Source organism: Amphiura filiformis, chromosome 12 (assembly GCF_039555335.1).
Source record: "Amphiura filiformis chromosome 12, Afil_fr2py, whole genome shotgun sequence".
Taxonomy (NCBI): domain Eukaryota; kingdom Metazoa; phylum Echinodermata; class Ophiuroidea; order Amphilepidida; family Amphiuridae; genus Amphiura; species Amphiura filiformis.
Window position 1 is genome coordinate 516,376 of NC_092639.1, and position 13,777 is coordinate 530,152.

General features: G+C 38.5%; 1 protein-coding gene across 1 annotated transcript; it reads right to left on the bottom strand.

Annotated features, from left to right (window-relative positions):
- Positions 1-10,122: 10,122 nt before the first annotated feature.
- Positions 10,123-11,779, bottom strand: LOC140165550 (toll-like receptor 2). The gene has a single exon (XM_072188837.1). The coding sequence runs from the start codon at positions 11,605-11,607 to the stop codon at positions 10,123-10,125; it is 1,485 nt and encodes a 494-aa protein (XP_072044938.1). The 5' UTR covers positions 11,608-11,779.
- Between the last annotated feature and the right edge of the window lie 1,998 nt (positions 11,780-13,777).

Consider the following 13,777-nt stretch of genomic DNA (forward strand, 5'->3'; position numbering starts at 1 on the left):
TCACCATTTGCTGAAGACGCTAGTCGAACTAGTGAAAACGTTCCAGGTGAGCGAAAAATAGTGTGGTGTTGAAGTTAAACTCTTCTATTAATTTTGTAAGTATCTGCCATTTTAAAGAACTTTTGCCAAATTTTCTCGCGCACCGATCGTGTAAATGCCAAAATTCACCATAACATTGGGCTAAAATTGTCTGAAATTGAACCATTTTCATCCAACCAAAAATCTCCTCACCCTGTAATTGTAATGCTAACGCCACCACTGATCATTGCGCACGGAAGTTACATTCGCGCCGTTTCGCGCGCCATACTACACCAAGACACCCTTCAAGTTTGTATTGTTATGAGGTTTTTGGTTTCAAAGCCGAAGGGGGGTGGGGAGCGTATGTTTTACCTAGGGCTCCAAAATTCCTCGAACCGACTCTGCTAGGTAGGGGACCACTGTAGGCATTATATGCTCCACTATCCTTTTGCTTCTACCATTGCCAAAACCAGGGTTGCAGGGTATGATTACACATGATACAAAACATATAGTCTTACAGCTGCCAGGCGAATTTGTTTTGCTGTGAGCATTTGTCTCAAGATGGCCTTAGCACTCTGAATATAGATCATCGATTGACGTTTAAGTCCATGGAAATGCTTGAAAATGAGGGAGTTTCGTAAAATTCATATATTTCAAGAACGGTATGGTCAAATGTCAAAATTCAAAAAGTATGTGATAGCTGATTTATTCCTCAACCACACCAAGCATTTAATTATGTTTAGTTGTGGCGATAAAGTATGCAAACAATTAAGTTTGGATAATTCAGGGACACCCTGCACACCGACATCGCCTGGTTAATAATTATATACATTGTACAGCAGAGACACTAAAATGAATACCCGGGATCGATACACGTGAATGTGCTATGCACAATTTGATATTCAGACGATAAATCTTTGGATACCGGGGTAGAAAATGATGAATATTTTTTTTATTCTAAAGAAGCCATATTTTTATGCTTGCACTTGAATATATGTGTTGAAAGGATATGATAGTCGTTAGCTTGCGTATTGAAAAGAACCGTGCGTATTGAGCTCAAAAACTGACAAAAATTCTGATTTTTATATGTGCCGAACTATAGCGCAGCGTAGGCCAATCTTGGAGGCAGTCTAAAAGCAGATGACCTCATGGCGTATACCATGCTCACTGACCGTACAGAGGTCAGTCACCACGCTATTGTCAATAGCCTTAGTCGGATGTCCCTTGGCCCATTATTCGTCTCAAAACTATTAAACAGGTCGGAACAAAATGGCCATGCGTGGCTGTGGATTCAACCTACCATGGCGATTTCTGCTATGAAGATATCGGGGCGATGACACTGTGCCCTGTACCTGTATATGAAAGTGGGTGCATTTTTAAAGGTTGCAAGCAAATCAAAACGATACACGTGATCGAAATTGCTATCCGTGGTCAAGATTGCTTGCCCGCGATGGGCTGCCGACTATCTTAGGATGGTTAAGTAGAATCACTATGTGCATCCACTTTCTGGGCACTGCATACATTTCAATCAGGCACCCGGTATCAGGAAAACGTGCATTATAATCGAGCGCTTGATATTACCTTTATGGAACTTTTGAATTAGTTAACTCTTTCATTTTTATGTGTGCTCGTTCAAGCATGAAGTCAACTACATATATGAAATCAGTGTCTTTGATGCTATGAGTCTGCTGATGATGCATGCCAAAAATCTTGTCAATTGAAGAAATACTTTTAGATAGAAACAAATCTAAATGGGTAGTTATTTTTACTCTTCAGAATACAAGTATACTTTTTACCGCTAAAAATCAGTAACGGCGCCCTCTGTTGACAGAATTACAAAAGCTTGATCGCTACTCGCGATTGGCGAATCTCCTGAAGCGATTCACGTGTTATATACTAGAGTTGGACGGTTTATAGCCTTTTGTGACTCGCACTTGGCGAATGACCTTAAGGTTAGCCGAGAGTTTTTCATGCGCTTGATATCAGAGGGGCGTAAGTTCCTAACAGGAATAGCCATGCAGAAAATGAACAAGCGTACTGGGACGTAGGCCTACTTACAATAGAATATCGATCCACGGTCAAGATATAAAACTTGGCTTAGCTCGTGCCCGGAGCTAGTGAGTCGGTGGGGCGGGGGGGTTGTGTCATGAGGGGCGGCATGCCGGGTCGGATGCCGGGGGTGGGGCCCAAGCCGTTTTCGGCAATTTTCATAAGGATTTTATAAATTTTAAAATTGATTGGGGGCACTTCGTCAAGCTACGCCCTGGAAAATGTGTTGATTTTGAATTTATAGCCTTGATATCTTTATGAAATAAATCAATGCTGCTATTCCCCTGATTACAATGTAATAGGGTACAACAATAACATCAACAACAATATCAAAAAGCAATTATTTGCAATCGAATTTGGGAAGAACAGCAGTCACTTTTTTTCCAGGTTGGTGAGGTGACTTTTTCATTTTTCATTTTTCATTTTTCATTATTTCATCAGATTTCATTATTGACCTAAAATGCGTGTTGATTTAAAGCCAAACTCATACATGTGATTTATAAGTTGTTGTTTTTTTATATGGGTAAGGACTAGAAAAGTTAGAAAAGAGCCTGGTTTTGCTTCCAAGTTATGAATATATGTTTTACAAACAAAAATATATGTTTCCAATTGCTAAAACTGATGAAAACACTGATACTTTGAAAATAATGAATTATTTTGGCATTTTTGAAAATTTGACGCGGGTATTTTTGGTTTCCAAAAAGTGACGCGGGCGGGGGACGATAAACTCGGAATCAACTTTCACGCGCCTAAAGTGAAAAACAATCAATCACGATTCACTGCAGTCAGCGAATCAATCAAATAAAACTAAAAAGAAAGGAGCAAGAAAGAATAAAGAAATAGTGAAAAAGAGAAAGAAAGAGAGAGAAAGAGAGAGAGAAAGAAAAGAACGAAAAAAGAAAGGAAGAAAGAAAGAAAGAAAGAAATGAAAAAAGAAAAGGAGAAAAATGAGGAAAGAAAGGAAGTAAAAATGAGATAAAAAAAGGAAAGAATGGATGTAAAAATGAGAAAAAAAAGAAAATTCAGCCACACGGGGACTCGAACCCACAAAAAAGGTTCATAACAGATTCCCAGTCTAACTCTCTATCCACTCGGCCATACATCAGCTTACGCAATTGCTTGTTCTCGAATCGGATTTATAACTATAATTTGATGATGCAATTACTTGATTACAATCGCGTCCGCACAATGGCTCTTAGAATAAACACGCATGTCGGCGCTGAAATTTTGAACGAACTGATGGAGGAAAAACCTCGTTTTTTGCAATACTAGCTTCAATTTGGAGTGAAAATCAAATGGGATAGCAAAAGTGGCAGAATGTTGAGAAATAATGTAGGTATTCAGATGTCTAAATTAACGTCCCGTAATTAAGATATCGATAATTTCACAAAACAGTTTTTTCTCAGGCAAGATTCTCAAAAATGTTCCCCAAAAACGGGCTTTTAAAATTTAATCGGTACTGTATTTGGTTCTTCCCCGTGGCAACATTATTTCTTTAATCGATTTGTAGTACGATACAAAAAATAAGAAAACAATCACTCGGCGTGGTTTTATACGAGGCGCACATTTGAAAAAAAAACATCATGGAACGCGTTTTTGATCTTGTGAACATGGTGCGTAAAACGCCTTTAAACGAAGGATTTTCAAATTTATTCTAAAAATTTGTATAAACACACAAGAAAAATGTTAAGCTACATCCAATGCACCAACATTTCACTTGCTGCGATATTTGATTACTGAGAAAACTCTGTTTTAGAGAACAACTTTATACGTCTTTTATACGTTTTTTATACGTTTCTTTGTATAACCTTAAGCGCTTCACGTGTTAGATACTACAGATACTAGAGCGGGACGGTTTATAGCTTTTCGCTACTCGCGCTTGGCGAATATCCTTAAGCGGTTCACGTGTTAGATACTAGAGCGGGACGGTTTATAGCTTGATCGCTACTCGAGCTTGGCGAATCTCCTTAAGCGCTTCACGTGTTAGATTCTAGAGCTAGCGGGACGGTTTATAGCTTACTTGCTAGTCGCGCTTGGCGAATCTCCTTCAAGCGCTTCACGTGTTAGATACAAGAGAGGGGCGGTTTATAGCTTGATCGCTACTCGCGCTTGGTGAATCTCCTTAAGCGCCTCACGTGTTAGATTCAAGAGAGGGACGGTTTATAGTAAACTGTTATTAATCTCTCTGCCGAATTGATAACGATTATTATAATAATTATAAACACAACACAAAAAGAAAGTCCGCACTAATGTTACCCGTCAGAAATCTAAACCTGCTTATGTTGTGACGATTTGATTGACGTAGTCGTGTGCAGCATCTTGTTAGCTCTAATTTGATAGCACATTTGCTACCAAAAGCTCTAAATTTATAAAGATTGATACCAGTATTTGGTGCATTTGTAAAAAAGTAGCACGCAGAGCTGTTGAGGTGAATGTAGAGCGCGACAATGACATGCGAAACATGCGTTTTAAATTAATAATTGAATAAACCGGGCATTTGGGATTGTCGACAGGGGCTGTTCGCGGGCAAGTGAGCTTGGCCATTCATATATTTTCAACTGCGTGATCATTTTTGATTTGCAACTTTTGAAAATGTACAAATTTCATATACTTGTATCAATCTTTGTCAATTTAGAACTTTTGGTAGCAAATGTGGTATCAAATTAGAGCTAACAAGATGCTGCACACGACTGTGTCACTCAAATCGTCATAACATAAGCAGGTTTAGATTGGTGACGGGTTACATAAGTAGCTATAAGTGCGGACTTTCTATTTGTGTTGTGTTTACAAAGACCCTTTATAAGATCGGGTCATAATGAAGTTGTTGGATTTCGCGCACAAATGGTACAAAATGGACTGTTCGGGCAATAACTTCTACAATGATGTGTTCGTTCGCTGTCGAGTTAGCGCAATAGGTGAGGGCGCTAGACTTCGATGCATAATAGTGCTCACAATCCGTAATAATTTTCTGTCTAACAAAAGAGGTCACAAAGTTGTTATATTCCTATATTTATTGGTTTTTATTAGTACAAACCCAAAAGCCCAAATCAAGAAACAACAAGGGGATCATACAGCCACATTCAACTCACATAATAAATTTTATGCACATACAGAGGTTCTTGAACATGATGGAATCTTAATTAAAGGAACAATGTTCGATATTAAAATATGAAATTGGTTAATTTTTTTCAAACATGATTTTTTGGCACATTTGTCATTTTTACACATGTCGCATATTACACCTAAATGGAATCATCCAAACTCATTGTATTTGTCAGGTCAACAGATCAATCTTGACCTAATATCGTATTCAGACACAAAGACTGCATTAAACTCTGTGTTTAACGGCTAAAATACTCAGTGGGGTTTCTTTCACGTTACCCTCTTATTTCGGCTTAAAATAGACAGACACTTTCCCGACAGTTATTACTAATAATTATTATTTCAGCATTTTGAGTAAAAAATAACAAAATTCAATTTTGGCAATCGTACTTTATGACTTTAAATGTCGAGCCTCAATTGATGATAATGAAGATGACAAGAAAGATTGTAAATACTTTTAATCATCTGGGAATCGTAAACCAAAGATTAGATTCAATCTAGTCAACCAGATTTTACAACATACCTTGGAGCAACCAACGTTGCGGTCAGTACTACTGACCTTCAGCTGGGTTGTGATGTTAAACACCTTGTCTCCCGATGACATCACCTTGTGACGTTTGTGACGTATTTTGGCGAGGTAGAATTCTGATGGTTCTGTCCCAGGCGTGTGAGAGATTGTTTCCGAGTGCTCCACCACGGTTAAGGGACAGTTGTTCTGCTCTAACCCAAATGGCTTCTTTAACTCCTCGTTCGTACTACCCTGAACTTTGGTGGTAAAGACAATAGAGAACCCGCCAAACACTCCAGCAATAATTCTGGTAGAACTGCCAGGTCCCGCAAAATCTGCGGTTTACACACATCTACAAGCCAGCAAACACGAAGTGGACCTCGATCGCGAATCACGGTGGTACGAACGAGAAGTTAAAGAAGCCATCTGGGTGCGAGCAGAACAACCGTCCCTCAACCGTGGTGGAGCACTCAGAAACAATGTCCAACACGACTGGGACAGAACCATCAGAACGCTACCTCGTCATATCACGTCACAAGGTGACGTCATCGGGAGTCAAGGTGTTTAACATCACAACCCAGCTGAAGGTCAGTGGTACTGGCCGCATCGTTGGTTGCTCCAAGGTATGTTGTAAAATCTGGTTGACTAGATTGAATCTAATCTCTAGATGACAAGAAAGATTACATTTCTTTTTGGCAATAAAATATTATGTTTCCCTGTTTGTGTTAAAGGCCTATTCAGTAATTTGCTCTTCAGGAGGATCGTGTTAGTGTCATAGATGTGCTAACCTAGCTTGAAAGCTTGGTTAAGCTGAAAATCATGTATTAAAGACAAATAAGACATTTATATGAATGTAGCTGCATTCATTTAAATGGGGCTTCAACTTTGTCAATACTGCTGTTTCTCTCTGTTTTGCCAACTTGTTCATTTAAAAAAGTACCTCTAATGACAGTTCTTCACTTTAGGGCAACTTATACACTTTCGCTGGGATTACTGAATAAGTAATAATAGTAATAGCGACAAGGCACATATCCACTCAATTAAGAGCGCCCAAGGCACTAAAACGAAGAACAAAAACTGAACAATAGACAAAGAAAACTGGAAGTAAAATATAAGAAACATAACTTAAGAATTACAGAATGTCTCTGACATAAGTTGAGTTTTTAACAACTTTTTAAACACAGTTACATTTTTAGCAGTTCTAATATAAATAGGCAGTGGACGTGGAGCTGCGATTGCAAATGGTCTGTCACCCCATGTGCGGTTGGATTTTCTTTCTTGATGAAGTTGCATGTTTCCAGATCGAAGCGTACGGGTGGAAACATAATGTGAAAGGAGTTCAGATAAATATGACGGAGCAATATCATTAATACATTTATATACAATCAACATAAGTTTAAATATAAGCCTTTAATATAAGCCTTGACACCAATAAAACTTGTTTTGTTTTTTAATTTACACACATCAATATAATATTTGACACATATAAACAGATATCAATTCATCATCGGGGACAATACAGCAATTGATTCCGGCATCCTGTTGCAAAAAGCACAAGTTTGGCGATTTCTTCCTATGAAGTTCGAACAAAGAATCATTCAAATGAATTAGTTTATGAAAAATCTTAGAAATGAAATGAACAGAGAAGAGAATCAACAAAACATTTAAAGTTACGTAAATTAATTTCCTCCTAGTCCAAGTCGTGAGGGTCATCCACAAAGTCATTCCAATAACAATATGATTTCCATGAATACAAATTAATTCCGCTTGCAAAGGAAACCATTTAAGAACAAAATAGTTTGTGATTTGTGCTTTGATACCGCTTGATTACAATCGGAGCATTTTTATTGTTGACCCTTGTGGAGCCCAAAATTTGACCTGTGACATTTTTGCTTATAATAATAATAATAATAATAATAATAATAATAATAATAATAATAATAATAATAATAATAATACATATATAGAGCGGAGTATATCAAAGATCCCACAGCGCTTTACAAAGAAATAAACAATTTAAAGATTAGCAATTAAGATTTAATTTAAATCTGGTCAACCAGACATACCTATTTTTGACGGACGAACCGACGTTGCGACTGAAACCAATTCAGTCTTCAGCTGGGTTGCGATTTGCATTTGCATCACAACCCAGATGAAGACATTTTCAACATACCCAGATGAATGAGAGTCTACACAGTTTAAAGATTAGTAACACTTAAAACGACCTTAAAATACTAGTACCTTACAGCTACATACACTACCAGCCTAAAAACATAAATTCACAAGAGAGAGAGAGTGAGAGAGAGAGAGAGAGAGGAATCAAAACGCAGAGGGCTGGCAAAATGAAAAGAACAACAAAGACTCGACAGCACCGACCAGCCCGAGACAACAACAGGCATAAGTCAACTTTTTTTGAGAAAAGTGGGGAGATGATGCTGTGGATCACGAAATGCCCTTTTAAAAACGACCTTAAAATACCTTACAGCTACATACACTACCAGCCTAAAACCATAAGTTCACAAGAGAGAGGAATCAAAACGCAGAGGGCTGGCAAAATGGGAAGAACAACAAAGACCCGACAGCACAGACCAGCCCCCGGGGACCAGCCCGAGAGCCGATTCCACTCTCCCGAAAACAACATAATAAATTTTATATTCTAAAAACAACAGGCATAAAAAAGGCGAAACAAAAAAGTATGTACATGAATCACCTTCTGGAGTAAAATTCGATCTTAAAAGTGTGATCAGGACACTGACAAAATATAGTGTATACACATAATCAACCAAAACGTTACCAATTAAAGAGATGTGTTTTGAGAAGATTCTTGAAAGTGTCCACGGACGGAGCTAGGCGAATGTTCACAAGAAGCTGATTCCAAAGTGTTAACTGTCGCATATGCACTGTCACCGTAGAAATGAGTTGAGGACATCCGTTGAACTTTAAGCAAATTTTGTGAAGAAGAGCGAAGGTTACGCGAGGGATTGTATGGTTCGACGAGATCGGAGAAGTAGTCCGGAGCTAACCTGTGTTGAGCCTTGAAGGTGATCAGCATGAGTATGTATGCGATCGAGGTTCTGATTGGAAGCCAGTGAAGACTTTCGCGGATTGGGGTGATGTGGTATTTCCAAGGAGCGAGATAAACTAGTCTAGCAGCTGTATTTTTGACATACTGACACTTATCAATTTCAGACATTAGAACTCCATACAGAAGACAATTACATGAATCCAGTCGCGATGTAAAGAAGGCATGGACAAGCTGAGCAGTTGTATCATTGCGAAGTGGCGAATCTGACTGATCTTACGAATTGCCATCATAGCCGCGCGACAAATTTTGTTTACTTGACCTGTCATACACAGATGAAAGTTCATCACAACGCCTAGGTTATGCACTTCGTCAGAGGGCTCAGGAACTGCATATCTGATATGCAGTTAAGGACGCAGACGGTAACTTAGGCACGAACTTTGATGACATGTAAAAAGCTCAGTTTTGAATCATTCAACATGAGTTTGTTGTTTACAGCCCAGATCTTCACGTCAGTGGTGTACATTTGAGTTGCTGGATACTCCATTCGCGGTCTTCTGGCTCAAAGGTAAAAACAACTGAGTGGCGTCAGCATACCCATACTGCTGACATGGTGAGCAGCAATGATATCATCAACAACTGATCCCTGAGCAATGCCCCATAGAAACTCAAACGTGTCTGACAGAGCATCATGAACTGCCACATCTTTAGTACGTCCAGTCACATGATGTAAACCAGTAAAAAGCGGAGTCTTTGATGCCATAGCGATTTGGCAAGCGATTTAAAAATGTTTTTGGTCGATAGTATCGAAGGCGGAAGAAGAATCCAGCAGGACAAGCAGAGCTTCCTTGTGATGGCCAACGGCAACTGGAAGATCGTTTTCAAAAGCGCAGTTTCAGTGCTAACGTGCGCTCAGTAAGCTGCCATTGAGATGATGATTGTTAAGGTAGGCACTTGGATTTACTTCACTGCGGCTATCACTTTGGAGAGGTATTTGAGATTGGAGATGGATCTATATATAATGTGCACGATCCTCAGTCGACAAGCTAGATTTCTTCAGGAGAGGTAATACACGAGTATGTCTAACCCTAACACCCGAAGGGCTTTTTGCCAAGCACTAGGTCGGCGACGGTGAGCCACGGTTCTTTCGCTGGCCCGGCCAACAAAAGCGTGCCTAAATATAATTTAGGGTGATGGGATGTACGCACGCACAGTGCATATATCATGTAGTATTTTATAGTACCTGGTAGTGTTAGGGTTAAGTGTTTCATTATTTAACTTGACTTTTCTATATCAGATGTCATCGATTTGGACTTAGCAATCGGTTGACTGAACCCGTGGTGGTTTGCGTAATTTCATCTTCAACCGATTCCAGAACAACTCTTGTTCAATCAAATCGTCAGTCCACTTCAATACTTCCTTGTTACGTAATATCTGACAAAGCAACGTTGTCTTTTTTATCATCAGGGATTTCTCCAATCTGTACAAGAATAAGTACATCATCATCCAGTTCCAAACGCATGTGTGCAATCTGTAGCTGATAATGACACCATCTATCATCCATGAAATTCTCTGATAAAACTGCGATAGTTTTGCGGCTTTTATAAATCCCTTGACATATAGCATTATTGCGTCCTGCGGGAATATCACCTCTTTCTGTCATACAAAGGCGGAACTGTTGTGGTCCATCCTCAATGTTTGGAATGAGTTGATCATTTATCCATGCTTCGTTGTCTTTGTGATAGGAAACATAAGCATGATATTGACGTCGCAGGATCGGTGCTTCATATGTGACTTCCATATCCTCATTATCGCTATTCATGCTATCTGCATCGTCATCATTGTCTATAAGTCGCTGATGTCTTCGTTGATAAAACAAAAGCCGGAACTTGTAACGTATGCGCCACCGATATTTATAAACCTTAGCAATTATTAGACAAATTACAATGACCAATCCTGACAAGCCTGGAGGGAGGAGGTATCTCAAAAGATGCAGACTGCAGTCTAATTCTGTCTCGGTGATGCCACGATTCTCTTGACTGGGAGGAGACTTGCACAGAAATGAAGGTTTTGGGTCTACGTATGTTCTCTTATCTCCCAGTAACCAATCTTGTAGGAGTTTAATATCACATGTGCAAGAAAACGGGTTGTTTCCAAAGTCCACATACATCAAGTTGTATGGTGCTTTCATCAAGAAGTCCGGTAATGTAGCCATTGCATTATCATATACAATAAGTGTTTGTAGACTCGACAGATCTTTCAATACATTCAAATTGGCAAGTCTGTTTCCTGCCAAATTCAGGTACGCGAGTCCTGACAAGTGTTGAAATTGTGTTTCAGGTAAGCTTTCTATGCGATTAAAACTGAGATCCATGCGTGTAATGTTTACCAGTGAAGAAAAGTCAGGCAAGCTGTATATTCGATTATGACTGAGATTCATGTATTCAATGTTTACCAGTGAAGAAAAGTCATTTTCGTTAATATTGTCGATGTTGTTATTACTCAGATCTAAATATCGCAGGTTACGACTCTCTAAGAGAAATTGATCAATTGATGACAATTTGCACTTCGTTAATGTCAGGTTTACTAGGTCAGGAAAACCTGAATTGGCAACATCTTGTTCCTTGAAAATAATTCCGCCTGATTCGGAGATGAAAAGTGACTTGAGATGTGAGCAATTACCCCATACAAAGTAATCAAAGTAAACGTTACTGAAGCTGATGTTTTCAAATGTAGAGGAAACAGGACACAATGACATACCGTACACTTGAGTAGAATCTGCTCCACATAAAAATCCTGCAATATTGATAGATCCTAGGGTTGTATCAACCATATTGTCAAAATGAACGCTTTTAATTGGATTATGGGAGATGTCCAGAGATTTCACCTGTATGGGGATATCAAACATGATATCAAAATATATATAGCTTATGTCATTATTGCTCAAATCCAAATGTTTTAGTGAGCCTGCAAGCACTTCCAGTGCTTCATAAGGAAATTGAGTAAGATTATTATAACTGAGGTCCAGTGACTCCAGATGTGACAAGCCGCGAAAGGCATATCTGGATATATATATTGAACTCTTCATTTCAAATTGAACTTGGAAGTTGTCGTAGGTAAATGATGTCCCTGGGGTAAATGTCAAATTTTTAGGTATGGAAACATACTAAATGCATCATCGTTCACTGACAGTACATATCCATGCCACATAGGAATTCTTAATGATGACACAGATGAGTTCTTCGATAATGACCCATTTGTCACAGTTTGAAATACACACTTATCCTTTACATGCAGGGTCAGATTAGATAGTGAAGCTGGTAATCGTGTGATTAGTTCTGACCATTTGGTTGTGTCCCAATATTCAGTGTAATTTTGCGATAATCCATCAGAACGATTAAATGATACAAACAGTTCCTTGATACCAGTCATATTCCCAATAGGACAAGTTACATAGTCAAATTCATTGTAAAACGTGTTTAGTGTTAATAACATTTTGAGGCCTTCTATTGCTTTACATGGTGTAGAGGTTAATGCGTTAAAAGAAATGTCTAAATATGTCAGATTTATAAGATTCACAAACAATGTTTCAGGTAAGCTTGATATGTAATTGTCTAATAGATCTAAATGTTCCAGACTGACAAGATTCATAAACAATGTTTCAGGTAAGCTTGATATGCCATTGTGTGATAGATCTAAATGTTCCAGACTGACAAGATTCATAAACAATGTTTCAGGTAAGCTTGATATGCCATTGTGTGATAGATCTAAATGTTCCAGACTGACAAGATTCACAAACAATGTCTCTGGTAAGCCTGATATGTAATAATTTACCACATTTAAATATTCCAAACTGGTGAGGTCCTTAAACAGAGTAGCTGGTAGCGAAATGATGTACGTCCAATAACAGCCAACATCCAGGTGAGTAAGCTTGAACAAACCTTGGAAAACAGAATCAGGTAAAGAATCTATGTCATTCAAGGATATATCGAGCTCCTGCAACTCATGTAATCCACTGAATACTGATGGCGGTAGACTGGACAAACTATGATGAATATCTAACTGTTTCAGTGATGAAGTAGAATAGGATGGGCTTCCGTGCAATGTAAAACTGTATGGCTCCCATGGAACATGTTGATAACTTAGACTTAGAGTTTCCAGTTTGTTCAGTCCTATGAATGTATCGTTGGAAATGAAGCGAATCTTGTTATAGGTCAAGTCTAACACTCGCAAAGACAGGTTTGTGTCAAAACTGATGTTGCTCACGGAGTTGTGACTCAAATTTAAATTTTGAAGTGAAGTAAGGTGAATGAAACTCTTCCCATTGACAGTTTCAAGTTGATTATAACTCAAATCTAAGGTCTTGACATTGTGGTCCTTCAGGCTTGTGTCAAAACTGATGTTGCTCACGGAGTTGTGACTCAAATTTAATGTCAGAAGTGAGGTAAGATCAATGAAACTCTTCCCATTGACAGTTTGAAGTTGATTATAACTCAAATCTAAAGTCTTGACATTGTGGTCCTTCAGCGGTGGGATACTCGTAAGTTTCCTGTTGCTGCAATCTAAGATTGTTTGGTTGTACACCTTGCATGGTAATCCCTTTGGGTATGTGTATGTACAGGATGACTCAACAATAACAGCGAGAAAGGTTAACAGACGAAACAGAGAAAACATGATGTCCACTTTACATTAGTAAATTAAATGTCCAAATGGAGAATAAAAACTTAACCATAAACAGTTTGTTGAAATTTCAAAGTGACATGTCCAATCACTACATCATTTCTTCCTTGTTCGGCTATGTAGTTCTTTTACGTCAAACTCAACGTTTCACTCAATAGTGTCTTTCTCACAATGACGCAGTACAAACTATACAGTACACCTATATCTGTATATGAAAAATGTAGTGATATAAATAGCTCAATGAGGCAAGTTTGGAAAATTTCTTTTCAGAAAACTTATGAACTAAAATAAAGAAGTCAGCTCTGACTTATACAAGGAAATAAAACACGTGATTGCATGTGACCAATCACATCAAAACACGACACATTTATTAAGCACGGTTTAGCTCTGGCATTGAT

Coding starts and splice junctions, on each gene's coding strand:
- LOC140165550 (XM_072188837.1), bottom strand. CDS start 11,607: ATGTTTGATATCCCCATACAGGTGAAATCTCTGGACATCTCCCATAAT.